This window comes from Sus scrofa, chromosome 4, assembly GCF_054392235.1.
Source record: "Sus scrofa isolate SSC_HxYL_T2T_F1_AM1 chromosome 4, Sscrofa_HxYL_maternal_Yorkshire_Landrace_v2.0, whole genome shotgun sequence".
Lineage (NCBI taxonomy): Eukaryota > Metazoa > Chordata > Mammalia > Artiodactyla > Suidae > Sus > Sus scrofa.
The window spans coordinates 128,134,386-128,155,798 of NC_139386.1; the positions used below are offsets into that span (position 1 = coordinate 128,134,386).

Here is a 21,413-nt window from a genome sequence, read left to right on the forward strand (position 1 = left end):
ACATAATTTTCTGAAAGATACCTGTTTGATGGACTGACTGTGACATACCTACATTTTACATTAAAAAACAATTTGCATGGAACAAAATTTATTAATAAAAACCATTGTTAAGATTTTTCATATCCAATCCAAAATGCTGACAGAATATCATTCAAACCAGTAAGTAGGTGTTATAGTCATACATCATATGATTCATATATATATACATATTTGGAAAGGACTCTTTGGGTTTTATATCCAAAGTCAAGCAGAGAACTCAGCATCAGGTAAGCTATGCAAGCACTTATTGAATGAATGGAAGTATGTTCATCCACCTAGCACATAGGTCAGTGTGTGGGCAGGCCGCTCAAGATGGCTATTGTCTTGCTGTCTGTGTGTCTCCTGTTTCACCAGGCCCTGCTTCACTCACATGACCAGCCAATCCTCTTAATTATAGGGCTTAATTCGTCCCTTACAATTGGTGAGCCCACCTGACATCAATTCCCCCTATAAATGGTGGCCGGCTTCTCCCCCATCCCCCAGTAACGAAGACTGTTGCCTGGTCCTGCCCGTCACACACGCACAAGGGGAGGTGTCAATCCAGGACCCTTTGTGTAAGAGCCCCCCCCCCCCATCTGTTAAACCCTTGATGTCTCTGTCTCCAGGCTCTTTCTTTGGTCTCGAGGTTGAGCAACCCAACTGGTGTAGCCCAACAGTCAAGTATAAAGAGTTATAGAAATAGGGAGTTAAGGGATGCTTACATAAAATGATACCACGTAAAAACTTTTAAAATCATGTTATATTAATAAGAACATATATTTAAAAATATATGTTAAGGACTGAAATTTTAAATACCTTTTTGTTACTAAAACAATATCCACAGCTTATGATTCATTTAATCATAAATACATCATATGTAGAGGATGTATGATGAATATTTACTCTTTTTCAAACTGAAATCTGGCAGGTAGTTTCATAAGCCTTAACATTATAAAGAGAGTGATGTACTGAAAATACCAATCCCGTATTAGTAAGGTTGAAACTGCAAGCTTTTTCTCTAAAATTATACTTTTCAGGATACTGCTGCTATGGGATAACTTATTTGGTAAAGTTTCTTGTAAACTATTCTAGAAAGCTAATAGAAGTATTTTGAGTGACCAAGATAACAGATTTCATTATATGGGCTCTTAACTACTTCATTTTGGTTGAAATGTTAGCTGCTGGACTAGTATATAATTATTTTCTCAAAATGCATAGTCATGACTGTCAATTTTTCCATGACTAATTATACCCTGCCAGATGTTTTTTAGGTTCTGCTAAGTCACATTTTTCTCCTAGAACTCTGTGTTCCCACTCCAATTTCCTCTGGCCTTTTTTCATATTTTGCCTTTTACCTGAATTTTGAGTAAAATGGTTTTCTTGCTCTCTTTACTATGTCATATGAACATAACATTTTTATATGAATTTGAATTGCTCTCAATCTCATATTCTATCATACAGCTGACTTTATCCCTTTCCTGGATAGATTTTGTGCAATTTATCCTGAAAAGTTATTCAGCCTTTTTATGCAAGGAAAGCTATTAACAGCTCATGAGATGACTGAAAATCTTCTGAATCACTTTACTATCAAGTCTTTCAGGAAAACGCTAACAAGTTCCCAAGCTCCCGCATTTGTTTTTTCTCTTCAGCCACATTTCCTGATGAGATTGCGGGGCTGTAGCAAGAAGGATCGCTAATCATGAAACGTCTGGAGCTTACGCTCAAGCGATGCCTCGCAATAAATGCTGGATTTGAATTTTCTTCCCGGTTGAGCCTTATGGAACATTCACTGCCAGCCACTAGACAGAGACATTTCAATGACAAGTTTCGTCTCTTGAATGCCAATGAAAATATCTGGCTGCATGATGGTTTTAAAAAGTATTCATTGATTCAAAATGTATTAAAAGCCCATCAGGTGCTTGTAATTGTGTGAGAAGTGTTTTTTAAAAAAGCAGAAAACCCAGTCCTTCCTCCTTTAAGGAGTTCGAGTGGGAAAGACAGAAAACGACACGCAGGTGAAATCAAGTAGTCAATGAGAGCAGGTCTGTGCGATCGGGGTGGGGGGGGGTTACTATAAATCACAGAGGAAGCCCCGAAGCAGGGCCCCCGTCCCTTTCAGGCTCCTCGTCAACCACATTTCATCACTGGTTATGCAAACGCAAGGCGACCTCCTCTGCACGTCTCCGTGCACGCGTGTTTGAAGGAGAAAACATGAGGATATTTCTGCCGGAGAACAAACTGCAAATATTTTCTACCGCAGCTGCCGAGCATGATGGAGCACCTGCGGATGAACACGTTAATCCGGTGAGCCTGGGCTGCGGCGTCAGTCTTACTGCCTCGCATAGGGAGAGAAAGCACCCTCTTGGAAGGACAGCTCTGGGGCAAAAAATGACATCTGCATCATGAGATCCCACTGGGGCCAGCTGAGGGCAGGAGCCTCTGTGAAGGCATGGCCGCCAGGTCCCCCCAAGTCCTCTGATATTTCATAAGATCTCATGAAAAGCGGATTGGTCAGAGAAGCTTGATCAGCGCTACAGCTTAGGAACTTCGGCAACTTCGCAATGTCTCCGAGATGCATCATAACAGGAGGGAGCTCTGGTAACTGCTGAGCTTTACTGAAAGGGGTCGAAAAATTGTTTTAACAATCCATTTGTTTTCTGGGCAAAAAAAAAAAAAAAAAATCAACGGTGAAATTTTAGGAATATACTTAAGTTGTGCCAATTATCACTTGAAATCAGCTGGCTACAGTCTGCTCAAGCAGAAAAAAACCTTACCGTGTTATTTACCACAGCTGGTTTTCTTCCTCTTCTTTTTGAAAATGGTAACATGTTTTAGCATTTTTCAAATCTTGAAGAATGTCATTCTATATTTACTCCAGCCTATGCCACCACCCAACAAACTCCTGTCTTCCCTGCCTGGTAACTTTAGTGAATACGCAAAATGAATGTTTGTGTACTTTAGCAACACCTTTTTGTCACAATATAATGTTAAATGTTAAATGTATTTGTATCAAGTTGGTGATTCTGACATTGCTTAAAGCCCTTAATAATTTCAGGTCAGTGGCTGCAGATGGAAAAATGTAGTCCGCAGACAGAGCAACACTTCCTTGGGTCTTGCAAGGCACTTGATCCAGGTGTAACATTTTCTCCCAGCTATCTTCAACTCCTGATTACAATCACCACCCAGACAGGGCTGAGATCTGTTAAGGAAAATGACTCGGGCCAGAGACTGCAAAAAAAGAGGATTGCATGGCGTAGTTTTGCAAATATAAACTTTGTGGGGTTTAGAATCGGAAGAGGGCTCAAAGAGGAAACCAGCAAGCACAGCTTTCAGCTTCCAGGAAAGAAAGACTCCCAGAGCTAAACCTGGATGTGCTATTTCAGTTCAAGCAAAGGGGGGAAATTAAATTTCAAAAAGTATTATTTCTTTTAAAATGAGTGTAATGCTATGGCTCAGGAGGCTATATGGAAACATGCAGAGAGCAGGCACTAAAATGCAAGGCTCATTTCCCAAGGGGAAAAAATAGGAGACTCCACTCCTCCCTAAAAACTCCCCAGTCTGCCTTGGAGACAACTACAGAGTAAAGAATAATGGGAAGGACTTTGACAAAACCAGGTACTACGCTATTCAGTAAAACAAAAGAGCTTTATTCTTTTATTCTCCCGACAACTTTACAGCAAAGCCCAGAAGAGGAAGCCAGAAAATTCCGAAGAACCAACGCTGAAGTCTGATTTTATTTTTTAATTTCATTTTTGGTTTCTTTATATTTGAGCGGAACTAACTCAACCCCCCAAAACGTCTTCAACGTGAGAACAATCCTTTCTGAAACCACAGGGCGGCAGATGTCACGCTGGGATTCTCCCAGAGGCACACTGCCAGATCTGGGGGCAGCTCTTCTTCGATCACTAACCCAAGATGGGCTGGGCCGGGCCTGGGTTGGGTGACCTTGGAACCTGTAAAACACCTGCAGAGACCTACGCTAAGGGCCCCGGGAGGTAGGCAGCCCGGGTATTGTCGCCTTCGGGGTAGAAGATGAACCCGCAGCTGGGAGAAGGCTCTGCTTCTCTGCACGCTCTTACTTGGCTGTCGATTCCAAGGCTGAGCCCCACGTAGGCAAAGCGCCGGGAACTGTTCCGCGTTGCCCGAACCCAGCCCGGAGCGGGTACTTTCTTACTAAAGTCGGTAAGTGCTGCGCCCCCGCCCGCCCAGACACCGCACCGCCAAACCGAAGCGGGGACGGCTTCCCTCCACCTCGAGGACTCTTTTCCACCGCCCCCTTCTTCCCCACAGACCTGCCGCCCACCCAGGCCTGGGTGCCCCGGGGGCTGGACGGCTGGGGGCCCGGTTCCGCTCAGCACCTGGAGCCGCCGAAGGGAACCAGCGCTCGGCGGCGGGTTGAATCACGGGTGAATCAGCCCTTGCAGGCTCTTGGAGTTTCCTACGGGAGGGGGCGGGACCAGGGCGGGGCCTCGCCGGGGCCCGCCCACCGGGCGTCGGGAGCCGGGCTGGGGGCGGGGCGGCGGGAGGAGCGGCGGGGGCGTGCGCGCGGCTCTTTAAAGCGCGCGGGGCCCGGGCTCCCGCAGACGCAGGGCTCACCGCGCCCCTCCCGCTCCAACCGGAGACCCCAGGCGCCGCCAGCCCACCACCCCAGCCTCCCGGGCGCCGTGGAATCCTCCCGACCTCGCGGCCAACTCTTGGACATGGCGACCCCCACCGGACCCCCGGTGTCCTGTCCCAAGGCCGCCGTTGCTCGCGCGCTCCTGCTTGGCTGGGTCCTCGTCCAGGTGGCTGGAGCCACAGGTGAGTGGCACCCGCCCCTTGAAGCCCTGGGGCGCTCTACTGGGAGGAGGGGGAACAGTCCTGCCTGGCAGTGGCTCACTCCGCTGCCCCAGGACCCCCGAGGACCCGCTGGCACTTCTGCTAGTGGGTTTGAGGCTCTCGCTTTAAGTTTAGGGAAGGAGCTTCCCAGGGAGCCGCCGCCGTGAAGGTTGTGGGCCGTGGGGTCCGCACCTGCAGTGTTTCAGTATTATCCTTCATTACCTATGCACTGCCCGTACTAAAAAGCGGCCCTCGGGCTTGTTCGTCTGTATTACATGGGGTTCGAGGCAATCCTGTTGCAAAATGTCGCTTGGATTGGAGCAGGCACCACATCATGCATGCCCTCTAAGCCTGGTCTGGGGGGGGCAGGGGCTGGGGCGCAGGGCAGAGACTGACCCGCTGAGAACTGGCCAAGCAGGCCTTAGTAATAAAGCATCCTAACCGATTTCATGGGACAGGCATAGCAACTCTGCCTGGGTGTCCGTGGAAGTTTCAGTATGGACACATTTTAGATAAAAGTGAAAAAAGTCAAGCTTTGGCTTCTTTAGTGTATGCATTCTTAATTTCCCTCACACACATGGGCTTTGCCTGTTACCATAATTTACCGAAAACCTAATGAGTTCATCCTGGAGACCTGCCCTTCCCTGTTGCCCTTCCCTAGCTGGGCCATGGGCAGCCTGGGCCAATGAGGACTGCTGGGCTGTGCTTCCAGGTCACTGTCACAGGGCATTTTCCCTGTGAATAATTTCAAACAAGGATTTCAAGATCCTTGTGTGTTTCCTGAGATTACCAGGTCATTCTTGCTGAGGGGAAATTCTGGGTTTCGGAAAAAAATGCAGATTTGTCTCACGGTAATTCAGTTAAAGCTTTTGTGGTTGGGAAATAATTAAGGAGGTTTGTGATGTCGGGTGTAGGACGATGTTTTCTGCTATCGACCCAAAATCGTGTGCTGAGACATTCATGTAAACTGAATAGCTGTTTCTCTGTTGTTTAAAGGCACTACAGATGTAATTGTAGCATATAACTTAACTTGGAAGTCAACTAATTTCAAGACCATTTTGGAGTGGGAACCCAAACCCATTAATTATGTCTACACTGTTCAGATAAGGTAAGCTAGGTACAAAAAAAAAAAAAAAAAAAAAAAAAACCCAAAAAAAACTGTTTCCACTTTGCTGTGCTCAATACGGTTGTCTTTAAAGCTGATTAATGGATGATTTAGCCATGATGATGAAGGCATTCATGGAAATTTGCTGTCCAGAGCCATACTCTGTCAAGCCTGTGACATTTCCAGACCTTAAACTCATAGAACTTTGTCAGTTTCTGGAGATTGTGGGGCACTTCCTAAGCAGCACGTAAGCTGTGGAGAATGAACCTTCTTGAGCAGGTCCCAGTGGCACCGATAGATGTGGCTCTGGATCGCTGGGAACTCATCTCCTCTAAGCCCACCCGTCTTTTTCTCTGCTGTCTAGACTGCGAGCCGGATCTAACATGTTGGAGAAGAGACAGGGAGGAATTCGGATGTATACATTGCCCTCAAGCAGTGTTTGATTCATTAATTTTCGGACTCGTGATTCAAAATTGGGTTGCATACATGATCTTGGAGGCGGTCAAAGTCGTGACTCAGTAACCTGGGGAGGAAAACGCCCCTGTCTGCCCCCTGCGCCAGGGCTGCTCTGCTCATCCGGCCGCCTCCCTGATGGGCAGCTGGCCCCAAGAGCTCCTCATTCAGCATATTCACCCCCAGGGTGCTCGTGTCTTTCCTTGATGGGTGGCACCATATTCTTGGCAAGTTTTGGGTGTCTGAAATGTTCTGAGGCTTGGTAGCGATCTTATTAAGTAGAGGGGAACAGGTGTGGAAGTTATTTTGACCCTACTTGTAGAAAAGCACAGAAGTATCTCTTCCTAAAATGAAAGGTGCTTTGCTGTTTGTTTAGCTTGTGCCAAACCTTTTGCAGCATTCTGAATGCAGCCAAGTTATCGAGTGGGTCTTTTAGGCAGATATTCTTTTTTTTTTTTTTTCCAAAATCAACTTGATGATAACTGTTGCCAAGTCAACAGGGAAGGGAATTTGTGCGCGTGCGTGTGTGCGTGCATGCATATATAGATACACAGATTTAAAGGAATTTCATAACTGGAGGTAATAATTACAGTGACGGTCAGACTTGTCGACTCAGATTCCACTGGTTGAGAGTCAGGAATTTCGCTCAGAGAGAGCTGAGGTTGACCTTGGTAGACACTTTCCTGCTGGGTGGTGAAAACAAGATTTTAGGAGGAATGCTTATCTCCTAAATAGATTCAGTCTTAAATATGTTTCCTCATGTTTGCTGAACTTAGGATTGGCCAGGTTTTTGTTTTTTGTTTTTTTCTTTTTTGCCATTTCTCGGGCCACTCCCACAGCATATGGAGGTTCCCAGGCTAGGGGTCAGATTGGAGCTACAGCTGCTGGCGTACGCCAGAGCCACAGCAATGCAGGATCCAAGCTGCATCTGTGACCTACACCACAGCTCACGGCAACGCTGGATCCTTAACCCACTGAGCAAGGTCAGGGATCAAACCTGCAGCCTCCTGGTTCCTAGTTGGATTCGTTTACCACTGCGCCACGACGGGAACTCCCATGGATTGGCCAGGTTTTTAAACATAAGCCTTTGTTAACATGAAGTTCTTGGGCTTTGCGTGGCTGCTGGTACTTAAGTGGATGTGGCCCCCGATGTGCCTGGGGGCGCCCTTAGACATGGGTGGGGGTGTTCCAGCCGAGCCATCTTCCCATGTGCCAGAGGACCTGGGAGCAGCCTCCCAGGGACCCCGCCCTCTCCCAAGACCTCCCCATGGGTGATGTGGGGTTCCCGGGCGAAAGGACCCTAGCAGTCATTTTATAGAAGAGGAAACTGGCCCCGGTGAGGTGAGAGACTGGTTGCCCATGGTGCGTGCCCATCCGGGTCTGGAACCAAGGTCTACCCAGCCCTGAGGCCACGGCCTCCTCCGTGGGTCTGTCCGTCTGATGAGCGGCCCCAAAGCCAGATGGGGAAAGCAAGCCGTTCCCACTGGGAGCGACTTTCCCCTCCTGGTGTCCTGCCCTGGAGAAAGCACCTTGACCTGCTGCTCCTCACCCATCAGCCTGCCCCCAAACCCAGGGTGCCGATGCTGTGCCTGTAGCCCTTCTTGGAGCGCCAGCTGCGTTTTTCCCTTTTGGAAGCTCTTTTCAGTGGTGTTGCAAGTGTTTCTGGCTCAGGCTTAGCACCGAACCATGCCCTGCAGTACTGACCCCGTGGAATGTTCTATATTCTAAAATTGAACTTCTAAAGTTTTTAGAAAACAGCCTGCTCCTCAGTTGCTGAGTCCAGATTCTGTTGGGATTTTTTAGTAGTTAAGGCAGAACTTCTATTATTTCTAAATCGGGAGATTTTGCAATAATACCCAGAAGAACCTCCGGAGGCGCGTTTGAAGTGTCCAGTGCTGCTAACAGCATTCAGAGGAACTTCCTGCAGAATTGCCCCTTCCCAACCTGTCCACAGCGCATTATGGCTTTAATTTGCTTGTGTTCAATTGTGCCAGGGGGCTGTGGTTCCTCCTGGGAGCTGGGAGGAACCAAATGCTATCTCTCGGGTGGAATGTAGCCAGAGTGCCCAGCCCAGCCGTGTTTCTCCTGTTATCTAAACGACTGGTTGGCTATGGATGGAGAAGAATCCTCATGTTCGCCTTCACTTTTTAAAATAGAAATGATGTGACTTTTTACAGTGCATTTCAGCCATTCTGGAATGAAGACTGGATCTCTACTTTTATCACAGAAAACTAGAGAAATCTAAGAGTGTCTGAACTGATGTTTCTGCATCCATCTTAGTTTATGGATTTAAGGACCAAGAGTGGGTTACCCACACCCTCTTAGCCCAGTTAGCCAGTTCAGACTTTTAAGAAATACTTATTTATGGTCTTGCGCCTGGATTTAGACAAATGGAATCCACATGGCAGCTTGTTGTCCCCCATTCAACCTGTAAATGTCAACAGTCTAATACTCAAAGGCCTGGCCCTGTGCAAGCCCTCAAGCCACATGGCTTAATAGGGGAGCCCAGGGGCGCGGGGCCCTGGTCCCACCTCCACGCTCAGTGCTCTTCTGAGATGTCAGTGCTGGGGACGGGGAAGCGGGAGATCTGGAGGTTCCCGTGGAAGGTGGGATTGGACGTGGCTTTGAATGATGAGTTGGGGGGCTCTGGTGGTTGACAGGGAGGGAGGAAGAGCAGGGTGGCTGCCAGCTTCTGTGGGACAGCTCTGTGTGGATCAGGTTGCAGTGCCTCTCACCTAGGAATTGTTTCAGTCCTGGAGGAAAATGTCATTTTTAGTAGTTCTTTATAGCATTTCAGAATTGTTTCATTTTTAGTCATTCTTTAAATCATTTCCTCTCAATGACACTTTATAGAAGAAAGCTCTGTCTCTACTCAGATTGTCTTAGTCTCAGCCTTGGCTAGATATTTCCTGGACTGTTATTCTGTAATCTTTAATGGCACAGCTTGTGGTATCACACAGAGACCCAGCTCTCACCTCCTGGGGGGTGAGACCCTGTACAAGTTGCCTCGCAGCCCTGAGCGTCAGTCAGGGTCCTCATATGTGAGAAAGACCCAGTATCTTCTTGGAAGGACTATACCAAGTGGGAGAACATGTTTCAGGGCCCAGCACAGAACCTGGCTCACTGTAGAGTTAGTGTTAAGCAGCCGTGGTCCCCCTAGAATGTATTCCATAGACTGTATTATGATATTGACTGCCATAAGCAGAATATAATAAGTAGCCTGTAAGAGACTGAATCTTGATGGAAAGTTGTCCTTTATCCCGCATAATCATGCCAGATCATGTGTGTTTTAAACGGGTAATTAAGAGCATAGACCCAGGAGTCGAATTGCTCTCTGGCTCAAAATCCAGCTTTGTGACTCTGAGCTGGTCACCCAGGCACACTTGGCCTCAGTTGCACTTGGCCTCAGTTGCCTTATCTATAAAAACAGACAATCAGAGAGCCACCCCCGGGTTGCTGGGAGGACTCGAGACTCATCTAAAGTGCTCAGCAGAGCAAACACCTCCAGGGATTGTTTCTATAAGAAGCTTCTCAGAGAAGCTGCTGCGGTAACACTGCCCTGAAGCCAGCACGCGCTCTGTCTTGGATACTCGTCCTGACGTTCCTCTTGTTTCTCTTCCTCCTGCGGTCAGCCCTAGACTAGGAGATTGGAAAAACAAATGCTTCCACACGACAGACACGGAGTGTGACGTCACGGACGAGATCATGAGGAACGTGAAGGAGACGTACGTGGCGCGGGTCCTGTCCTATCCTGCGGACACCGTGCTCACCGCTCAGGAGCCTCCGTTTACCAACTCGCCCCCCTTCACGCCCTACCTGGACAGTGAGTAGCTCGGTCCCTGTCCTTGTTCTCAGAAGCTTCCGCCTACTCCCGTGAGCGCGGACCCCGGGGAGTCAGCGCATCCATGCATCTATCCAGCGACACCTCTGACTCCCCAGACTGCTGAGCGCTGAGCCCTCTTCGCTCATTCCAGATTTGGGGGGGCAGGCAGGTGTCACAGACCGAGAACTTTGGGGTTGGTGATGGTGGTTGGAAGCAGGTTTGTCCCCAGAGCCTACCAGGACCCGGCTGGACCGGTGCTGGTGGGGAGGGAGCAGGAAGTTCACCAGCGCCGAGGATCCAGGCTTTCCTCATGTGTATTCTGGAGCTTTTGCATAACTCTCCTCTGAGCTTTCTGTCCCATCATCAGACCAGAAGTCCCAGTTGAGGTTATTCTTATTTTTATTTTTATTCAAATGGTTACAAATCCACAGGGAAAGTTCAGTTTCCCTCGGATCTCATGATCGGGCCTGCGGATCTTTTTAACCCCCCCCACCCCCCCCACCCCCGACGAGGACAGCACGAGCCCCCCGCTGGGTGGCAGTGCCACCCCGCTTCCTTCGTGCTGGTTTGGAAAAGCAGAGTGCTTTTCTCCGCTGCCTGTGGCCCAGTAACCGACCTGAGCATCCACGCAGGGCGCGCACAGGGTCCCTGCCACGAGGACGTACATTGTTTGGTCCCAGCAGTGGTTCTGAGCGGCTTCTGAACGTGCAGCCCTTGGAGAAGGGCAATCGGCTGCTCCATCAAGAGTCAGAATGAAAGCGTGTCACTGGCGCTCTTCTGTTTACCCCTCAGGCAGCCAGAGGGGCGTTTCTCAAGGCAGGGATGGAGAAGGGGCAGAGGGACAGACGGCCGCTTGCCCTTCATACTAGTATCTGCTTGGAGGGTGGAAAGGGGGGTGGCCTCCCCCCAGCTGCCTGGCTGCCGGCCCAGAACCCGTGGCCAGATCCTGTCTCCCACCTCTGGGGCTTTTCCCTGGGTGCCTCGCCGGCCCCCTGGTGGGAGTGCAGACCCACCCATGGCCACTCGCCTCCGGTAACTGTGGGATCGTGCTATTTATTCTCCCACCGTAGGCAGCATCCTCAGGATTTCTTTTATAGGTCTTTAGTTTTCTGTAAGCCGCTTTAAATCCTTTTTTGGTGCAAAAGAGAAAATGTTTTATATACTTTGCATGTGTGTGCCTGCATGCACCTGCAGGCACACACACACTTGCATGTAATTCCTGCAACATCATTGGGATTTGTCTTGCTGTCATTCACCCAAAGCACACGCCGTAACTGAGCCCTCGCAGAGACCTGGTGGTTACAACTGTTCCTTGAGGTAGCCAAGGACATTGCCTGGGCTTTCCCACAGCTGCTTATTAATTGTATCTACAAATATGGAAGCTCATGCAGCTGTTTGGTTAACCACATGTGGCTGCTGAGCGCTTGACATGTGGCTAATGCCCAGTGTGTGAAAGACAATGGGCTTTGAAAATGCTCTCCCCAAGTTCTCAAACTGATGAACTGTCAAGGTCATACTGTAGCCACATCGGGTAAATTATCTTAAATGAAATGTTATTAAATTAACTTCAGCCGTTGCTTTTTACCTTTTCTAATGGGTACAAGGTTTGAAGTGACGGCTGTGGCTCCCGTTACTTTCCCATGGGACAGCCCGCTGCAGAACGTCGCAGGGTTTGGCTCTGGTGCCCCTTGGTGTACCCCCGCCAGAGTGCTCGAGTGTTTTGAGGGCTGACGAGCTCGCTATGAACCGCGGTAACTGAATGGGGTTCTACTTGGTAGCGAATTCTTTGGTTCCAACGAAGCTCATTTTCTATGTTTTAGCAAACCTCGGACAGCCAGTGATTCAGAGTTTTGAACAAGTCGGGACAAAACTGAATGTGACCGTAGAAGCTGCTCGCACCTTAGTCAGGGTGAACGGCACATTCCTCAGGCTGCGGGACGTTTTTGGCAAGGACTTGAATTATACCCTTTATTACTGGAGAGCTTCGAGTACAGGAAAGGTGAGCATTCTTTTGGTTTTGTGACCTGTTTTAAATTGCGGCTCCGTGATTTTCCAGTCCACCTCTTCTCCAACTCGGAACCCCCAGGACGCGGGGCGGGTGGAGGGCAGGGGGGTGCAGTGGGAGCGGCTTCTGTCCGGGTCTCCCGGGGATGTCGGCCGCCTTGGGTGGGGCCCCCTCAGATGCCCAGGTTCCTCAGCCCAGGGCCTGGACCAGTCATCCCCGAGGCTCCCCACAGCTCCCACGTGACGATCCAGAGACCAAACTTGTTTTCCATTCAGCAGTTACTCCTTCACTCCTTTTTTCCGTTGCTGCGAACATCTTCGGAAGGGGCCAGGTTGGGTTGGATATTTTCATTCTTGGGGAAAAAACTTCCTTAGCAGTTATGGGTGGAACTGATGAGCCAAGTCACTTGCCATCCTTTCTATGTCACATGTGTCCACGTAGGCTTTTCCTACCACAGTGTCTTAGTAGAGGGGACAGACTTCACTCTGGACCCAGATGAATCAAGAACTCTATCTTTTTGAGGGCCGCACTTGCGGCATATGGAGGTTCCCAAGCTAGGGGTCTAATCAGAGCTGTAGCCACCGGCCTATGCCACAGCCCCAGCAACGCGGGGTCCGAGCCGAGTCTGCAACCTACACCACAGCTCACAGCAATGCCAGACCCTTAACCCACTGAGCAAGGCCAAGGATCGAACCCACAACCTCATGGAAGAACTCTATCTTTTAACAGAAAAAGGCCACGACCAACACTAATGAGTTTCTGATTGACGTGGATAAAGGAGAAAACTACTGTTTCAGTGTTCAAGCAGTGATTCCATCCCGAAGAGTTAACCAGAAGAGTCCCGAAAGTCACATTGAGTGCACCAGCCAAGAGAAAGCTGTGTCCCGAGGTGAGTGGCTCTGCCCATGATGGCCTGGGAGGCAGGGCCCCCCTGCAGGGGACACACCAGCCCTCGTATTTTAGTGTCGTTAGTGTTTGGGGTACTCATAATTTTAGGCATTCAGGGATGTTTCTGTGATGCTCCCTTGTATTAGCATGTTTTCTTGAGCGCCTGTTATGTACTAAGCTCTCTGCTGAGCACCAGGCCCATGGTACATGTTTAGGATTTAGCATCAAAACTATTTAAACTGCTCTTGAGGGTTTGGGGGCAGCTTCTGGACCCGTGGCTGCTGCACCTGATGGACACTGGTGAGCACCCCCTGTGGGCTGTTGCCACAGAGGCTGTACCCCATGAAGGGAAGGGATTGAGTCTGTCGGATACACTGCGTGCATGTGTGCGCGCCCGGCCAGCACCAGTGTGTCCACATAGGTGCCACACCAGGCCCCAGACGCCAGGGGAGGAATGGATCTCTTCTGGAGGGGCCGTGGGGGCTGGGCCACACCCAGAGGCTCAAAGCCCGGGAGTCTTCCTCCAGGCTTGATCAGGACAGTGCTGTGAGTGCGAGGGAGCAGGGAGCCAGGATAGTCATGACCACGCAGGGCCTTGCCGAGATGAGACTTACACATTTGAAACCCTTTAAGACACGGAGAGAAGGAAGGGGCCCTACCTCGCCTCGGGTCCTGCATCTTCCGGCCATCGGCCCTCACACCCATCTTCCTAAAGCCGGCCGGGGTTCCCCTGCCTCTGTCTTCACACTCACTCTGCTTCCGCTGTCTCCTCTGTCTGCTGAATGGTGTCCTTGAGAATCGTTTCGGATGCCACCTCCACCAGGAAGCCTTCTTAGTGCCCCGGTTGTCGTCTCTTTAGCTGAATCTCGGTCGTGCTCTGTATCTCTTTGCACTGAGAGTGTATCTCCTACTATAATCGTTGCCTCTGAACACAGCATCATTTTTAGCCACGTGTTTCTAAAAGGCGCTCTTGCTCCCACGTACATGGGTCTGTCTAAGCTGTGAGCATCACCCAGTTTATGAGATGCTTTTCACTGCTGTCCGTTACCCCAAACATCTAGAGGTTGAGAGGTTCTTTCCTAATGGATGAAGTGGGCGGTGGGGGAAGGCAACTGCCCGTTAGGCAAAAGCAGGATGGTGTGATTTGCTTTCCACCCACGGAACATGGGGTTCGACGTGGTCCCTCTTCTTTTTCAGAACTGTTCCTCATCGTTGGAGCGGTGGTGTTTGCGGTCATCGTCTTCGTCCTCGTCCTGTCTGTGTCTCTGTACAAGTGCAGGAAGGAGCGGGCAGGGCCCAGTGGGAAGGAGAACGCGCCCCTCAATGTGGCGTGACGGTCTCGCGGTCAGACCTGCCAGCTCCGCGGCGCTCCTGTCGCGCGGGGACCAAGAGCTTTTGAGACAGTACAAGAGTAGAATCCATGGAAACACAACCCCTGGGCTCCAGGAAGGCTCTTTTCTGACCTGGTCTCGCGACGAGCATTCTGGTTTCAACATTAGCATTAGACACTTGGGCATGTAATGAGCGGTACAACCAATTCCGAGGGTTCTGAAATGTCTTTTAACACTACGGCACCTTTTGCACATAATATTCTTGAGACTGTATGTTCTCTACATTGAGGTGAAGCCAGGTCATCCAAGGAAAAAGAAATGCCCTGGAAAACCCTGGGTGGACTTGGGAAGAACTTCTGAGAAGGTGACTTCAAACCAACTGGGGGGAGGGAGCAAGATGGGAGTTGGTGGACTTTTCTAACAGGTCTGTCCTTGTGTGACGTGGTATTGAGGGGTTTTGTTTCATTTTGAGTACTTTTGGAGGTTCAGAACACTTAGCAAAACTTTTATATGAATGTGTTACACGCGGCAGCCTTGTATCGGGGGCACATTCCTAATCTGCATTACAGTTTAGCACTTTAACTGACCTGAAGGCTGTTGATGAAACACGTGACAGCTCACCCTTCTGTTATAAGACTGCCAACAACCTACACAGCTTAAGGTACTTCAAGGTTGATAGTCAACATTGTGTTTATTTATATACTTTTTAAAAGGTTTTCTATATGGGGTTTTCTATTTATAGAGGCAAACTGTTCTGTTTGTATATATTGAGATAATTTATTTAATATACTTTTATATAAATAAAGGTGACTGGATATTGTGACTATTTCTGTCTTTCACATGTTATTTATAGAGTTTGGCCTTTGTATTAGCTGACTCTGCTGCAGTAACAAATGACCCTAAAATTCTCAGTGGCTTTTGACTAATATAAAGATACCACACACTTACAGTTTGGTGGCTGTGGGCTGACTCTGTGGTTGCAGCTCTTCTTAATGTCATCTCCTGCTAGGACCCAAACCAGAGGTGACAGACCCTCGTGGATCAGGGTAGAAGGAAAAGCAAAAAACTGGTAGACTAGGGCAGCCAGATCGTTTAGCTGCCGTCTCAAACTTCTGTCCGGAGTGGCTCCCTGTCACTTCAGTGCCTGTGCCCCTGGCCCAAGCAAGACGCTGGACCCAGCCTGACAATCCCCTGCCTGCCGGGAGGCATCACAGGTCACATAGCAATGGGTGGTGTGTCACGTTGTGGGGAAGAGGGGAGATGCTACAAGCACCTGCAGGCTTAGCAGGAGGACGTTCCCATGGGCCTTTGAGCTGCAGGTGAGGGTTGGAGAGGAGAAAAGAAAAATTCTCTGGATTATTCGTAAAACTGGACAAAAGGACGAGGTAAGACAGAGAGTGGGGTGTCGTCTCTAGAGTTAGTTCAAGGTAAACTAGACTGAGAGCTGTCCGGGGGCAGAATTGGGTCTCGATCCGGCTTGCAGCTCCTTCAGGGCAGCCATGCCAGGCTTGGCTGAGTCCAGCTGCCTTCACGACCTCGGTCGGAATGTGGGCATGGTGGGGAGTCCTCTGTCCCAGTGCAAACAAAATCTGGCAGAAGACTCTCCGTCCCACAACTGGAGGGAAAGGATTCTAAGCAGAGTGAAAATGAGGCCTGAGCGTGGATGGCTGGGCCGATGTGGTCCAGGGAGCGCTCCCAGAGGGCGCCCCACCCGCACGGGGTCCCACCAAAGGCCCAGTGGGCAAGCACTGAAAGGGGAACTCAGCTCACCGTCCCGCTGCTCCTGAATTCTACATGCATTTTGTTCCTTTGCTCCAAGGAATGCCGAGCACTGTCAATAAAATTCTAAACACGCAAAGTTAGCTGGAAAACCACATTCGGAGCTGGGCAGACCCCTTCCCATCCTCATAGGGTCGGCAGCCTGAAAGGAAAGAGAGACCCTTGGGAGAAATTAAGGCAAACAGGCCCGTGGCTGGTGTATCCGGCTGGTTGTGGTGGTTTGTTTGCCATCACCGACCTGTGCCAGTGCTGGAGTGGCTGAACGGTTCGCTGTTGCTGAGTTCACACCAGAGAAAGAGAGCGGGCATTCGCAGCAGAGCCAACAGAAGAGAGGTCGCCACGGGGGCATGGCCTGAAAAAAAGTGTGCTCTGGCCATTATCTTGAATTCCTGCTCACGTGGGGCTACAAGGGACAAAATGGTTCGTGCAGGAGGGTCAGACGCGCTCCTCAAGCAGGCATCTGACCAGGCAGCTTCATCAGGCTGCTCGCTCCCTGCCAGGAATAACAACAGCCTTACGCAATTCCTGGCCTCATAATCTAAGGAATTTAAATCGTCCCCCCAATGAAAGCACTGGTGGAGTGAAGCGGGTCTGGGTAGCAATGAGGTGTCTGGCTGTTCCCAGGGAAGGAATTCATTACAGATCCAAATGAGGCTGCACTGCAATCATCGGGAAGCTTCGATCCTGCACATTTTAACCACAACCCGGGTTTCCACATTCATCCTTATCCCTGAGACGAAAGAGCTGCTGCTAAAATCAACAATTAGCGTTGGCACAGAAAACTAGTCTACATTGTGGGCTGGTATCCAGAAACTACTGCCCTCCAGGGGGCCAAATTACACTGCATTATTCATCCTGGCCCTTAAAGCATCTCCTAAAGCTGTTAGTAAACTCAACAGTCATGCTTTGAAGACAGGTTTTTACTACTTTAAATTATTAACCAAGTTTAACTTTCATGTGAGACTAATACTTGTGAAATCTAAAGTCATTTTACCTTTGTCATAGCTGATAATAGCCTCTAAGGACCTGTGTCAAATAAACAAAGGAACAATTCTATCAAATGGTAAATAAACACATTCCCAAACGCAATTTTTACCTGTTATAAGACATGCGTATTTAGCATGTGTTATTTTTCTCCAGTGGTTGCCTGGGAAGCTTTGTGACTGTTACAATGTGACTCCCATTCAGAGTGAACTCCAGTTCTTTTCCCACAGCCCTGCTTTGCTTTGCCGTTCAGCACATTCCTTCCTCATGGCTGCAGAAATTGGTTTAGGGAGTTTCCATTGTGGCTCAGTGGGTTATGAACCCAACTAGTACCTATGAGGACGCAGGTTCAATCCCTGGCCTTGCTCAGTGGGTTAAGGATCTGGCGTTGCCATGAGCTGTGGTGTAGGTTGCAGACACGGCTCGGATCCCGCGTTGCTGTGGCTCTGGTGTAGGCTGGTGGCTACAGCTCTGATTTGGCCCCTAGCCTGGGAACCTCCATATGCCGCGGGAGTGACCCTAGAAAAGGCAAAAAGACAAAAAAAAAAAAAAATTAACAACTGAAAGATAACACTTTCTCTGGGTGAAATGAAAATACGTTAAAACAATCCACGAATCCTGTAATAGAAATTGTGATTCATCCTGAATATACAACATTTCATAAACTTTAAAAACAGGGTTCTAAAAAACCTTTAAGAAAAAGGTTTTTGACATCTTAATTCAGCTTGATTTTCAAAAATCACTGGAAAACTGTGCTCAATCTGCAAAGAAACTTCTCATCAGGCCAGCGAATAAGAAACACTCAGAGGGACAGGAAAATGCTTTTCCTTCGCATAATGTCCTTCAGGAACCAAAGTGTCTGAAAACTACAATTGTGGCGCCACCTCCCGTTCCCAAGGAGGATCACAACCGGACCAGCACTCAAGAACTGGGCTGCGAAAGTAAAGGAACAGGAAAGCGCCCCCACACACCTGTCCACAACTAAGAACGAAGGCCCGAAGGGGATGGGTGGGCAGAATCAATAGAGAGGAGAATCTTCTCCACGTTGCTGCAACTCCACCTGGGATGGTCTCTTGAGTCCACAGCACGAGCTCTGCCCAGATGCTGATGCTGAAAGTGTGGTCTGGGGACAGCGTCTGAGCACCCTTTAAGGGCCAGTTACAGGTGCAAACTCTCAGACCCCCCTCCGACCTACTGAACCAGCATCTGCATCTTTCAGGTGATCTGCATGCAGGCTGAAGTCTGAGCAGCTCTGTGCTCCATGCTCTCCTGAACCCCTTAGCCCAGATTTCTGATTTCACAGAGGCAGGGAGGGGAGGGAGGTGGACAAGGGAGACGCCTCCTCAGTGGATGGACCTGCACAGCCTTGACGAGAAGATGCCACTCACTAAACTTAAATAGCAGCAATTTATGAATCCATGCCAAAAATAAGAGCTATGACCACAGAGCAAATATCACCCATTTCACCTCAGCCTTAATCCACAGCTTTCTAAAGACCAAAAGCTTTCCCGCCTCGCTTTCACTGATTGTTGAGTCCTGCTTCTACCTGTCCATCCTTCCAGCCTGTTGAGAATATCTCCCGGGTCTCCCCCAGGAACTTGCCTCCCCCAGGTTCCCTGTGTCCTCTTGTTACCTCCTTGCTGTACTCCACAGCTCTTTCCTAATATTCTAGACAATAAATAGTTCTGTACCTGTCACGGCCCCCTTTCTAGACAGTAACTTTTTTGGCAAGAACCATATTATGCATTTGGATTCATTCATTTTTTCTAATACTAAGCACCTACTATGTGCCAGGCATTTTGGATTTGACAAAATACAACAGGTATCAGCTCTTGCGGAGCTCACATATTTGCAGGGTAAAATTTCAAACAAGTAATGATAATGGAACATAAATATCATGAAAGTGGAAGTATAAGGTGCTTGGGGAACTCAGTGGGGCCATCTAACTTGGATGTGGAAAGGCTAAAATCCCAGGAGAGGGACAGAGCTCACCAGGAGGACACAGGGAAGAGAGGGTGGAAGAGCAAGGAATGTTCCAGGAAGAGGGAAGGCTTGATGATACATCGCTATCTGGGCAAGGACAATGCCCCAAATTAATGCGTTTGACAAAGTCTGGAGTTTTGCATTGCCTCAGGCATCCCAAAGTCAAAGCTATTTGGCAAAATGTCTTTGGCTAAATGAAGAATTGGGCCAATTTACGTTTAAATTTTATCTTTTCTTTAAAAAGATAGCTTTGAAGAGTTAACAATCTGGCACTGCCACAAGCTGTGGCATAGGTCACAGATGTGGCTCAGATCCGGCATTGCTATGGCCGTGATGTAGGCCAGCAGCTGCAGCTCCGATTCGACCCCTAGCCTGGGAACCTCTGTATGCCACAGAAACGGCCTTTAAAAAAAAAAAAAGCAAAAAAAAAAAAAAAAAAAAAAAAAAAAAAGGAAGAAACTATTTATTCTATTTTTTAATTCAGGATAATCTATCTATCTACTTATTTAAATGGGGCCACAACCACAGCATACGCAAGTTCCCAGGCTAGGGGTCAAATCAAAGCTATAGACACTGGCCTGCACCAGAGCCACAGCCACACCAGATCTGAACCATGTCTGTGACTTACACCACAGCTCATGGCAATGCCGGATACTTAACCCACTTAGAGAGGAGAGGGATTGAACCTGTGTCCTCATGGATACTAGTTGGTTTCGTTACTGCTGAACCACAATAGGAACTTCAGTTAGTACTTCTTAAAAAAGCATTTTCAGAGACCCAAAATGACCAGATCACAGAGGCTGCTCTTGCATTCTAAGAATTAGCAAAACAAGCTTTGCCTGAATCAACAGAATGTTCTTAAAAAACTAAACAACTTGATTCTGCTCTGCATAAGCACTTGAAACACGATGCTCTACGGAACACCTCGAATCATGTCCCAATCAGTCACTCCAAGTTTTCCTAAATATACTATCCTTTTTATTGCTAAAATAAGCAATCTTCTGTGGGAAAAACAAAACACAACAAACACAGATTTCAGAGTCTTTATGGTCTTCTAGTCAAAGATACAACAAAGTTTCTCCTCTCCTTCCCAAGAACACACTAATATGATAAATAATCTCAAAAGGTCAAAATCTATAGGGGCAAAGAGAAAAGGAGACAGGAAGTTAAGGGACCCGAGATGTCAGTTACTGACGCACGAGGAACAGAAAGGATGGCTCACACTCGAGGAAGCCGGACCCTGTGTGTGCAGAGAAGAAAGAAGGAAAATTCATCTGCTTCCACCGAGCTCTCAAGAGGCTCAGATGCTCCAACTTGCCAGCCACAGCAGAGGATATTTTTGAGAAAGACAGAGGGGGAGAAGGGAAAAAGCATCACCAGTTATGTGCAGAGGAACAAGAATCAGAATATTGAACTTTGGAACAGCAAACTGGATGTAACAGATATAAGAGGACAATGAGGGTAAGAAACGTCTCAGGGATCTTACGCCTTCAATTCAGTATTCTAGCTGAACTTCCCACCAAGTGCGTTTTCAGACAAGTACATGAGACTCCAGAGAATTTTCCTCCCACGCACCCTTTCCCGGGACGCTGCTGTAGGACACATTCCACTAATAAAGGGGCAAAGCCCAAACAGACCAAAGCACGGGACCCAATGCAGGAGACCTCGGTGTCAGCCTGACAGCTCAGTGGGCCTGCAGAACAGTGAAGGGGGACAGAGGACACCAGAAGTGTCACCACCAAGTAAGGGCACACTGATTGGGTGGCACAGCTGGAAACAAGTAAGGACTACTGTCTGTCCGGACAATTACGGCAACGGTTAACAACAAGAAGGCAATCAGACCCTAGAGGGAAAAGACAGTAAGAAAAGAACGCAGTTCCCTACTTGGCTCTGCAGTGAACATCATCACAGATTCATTAGAAACACTGTGAATTTAAAATAATCTCACCAGAACTCCTACTGCGTTATTGCAATACTGCATTCTACTGGCTGCAGAAGTCCATTATAAATACACCGAGACCCCCGCTCTGTGATCGCCTGTAATGACCCCTGTGGGCAGGCTAGGATCCTTAGCCAATAGCCTACCTGTGACAAACACAAATCCTCACTCATCGGGCTGCCTTTTTGTTTTTTTTTTTTTTGGTCTCTTTGTCTTTTTAGGGCCACACCCGTAGCATATGGAGGTTCCCAGGCTAGGGGTCGAATCATTGCTGTAGCCACCAGCCT

The 21,413-nt window shown here is 48.6% G+C and overlaps 2 protein-coding genes across 20 annotated transcripts in view; both read left to right on the forward strand.

The window, feature by feature from the left end:
• Positions 1-1,943, forward strand: part of LOC146404246 (uncharacterized) — a 205,060-nt gene extending 203,117 nt beyond the window's left edge. For all 13 annotated transcript variants that reach the window (XM_085023940.1, XM_085023941.1, XM_085023938.1 and 10 more), the window contains one exon: positions 1,668-1,943. The gene's annotated coding sequence lies outside the window, so the exon portion shown is untranslated. The remainder of the gene's footprint in view (positions 1-1,667) is intronic.
• On the forward strand, positions 521-15,267 carry F3 (coagulation factor III, tissue factor). Of its 7 annotated transcripts, none has more exons than XM_085020882.1 (9): positions 521-593; positions 3,074-4,200; positions 4,309-4,424; positions 4,602-4,818; positions 5,833-5,944; positions 10,027-10,217; positions 12,038-12,216; positions 12,952-13,111; positions 14,308-15,267. In XM_085020882.1, exons 4-9 carry the CDS (start codon positions 4,719-4,721, stop codon positions 14,442-14,444), a joined length of 879 nt encoding a protein of 292 aa, XP_084877008.1. In that variant the 5' UTR covers positions 521-593; positions 3,074-4,200; positions 4,309-4,424; positions 4,602-4,718; the 3' UTR covers positions 14,445-15,267.
• Positions 15,268-21,413: the final 6,146 nt, after the last annotated feature.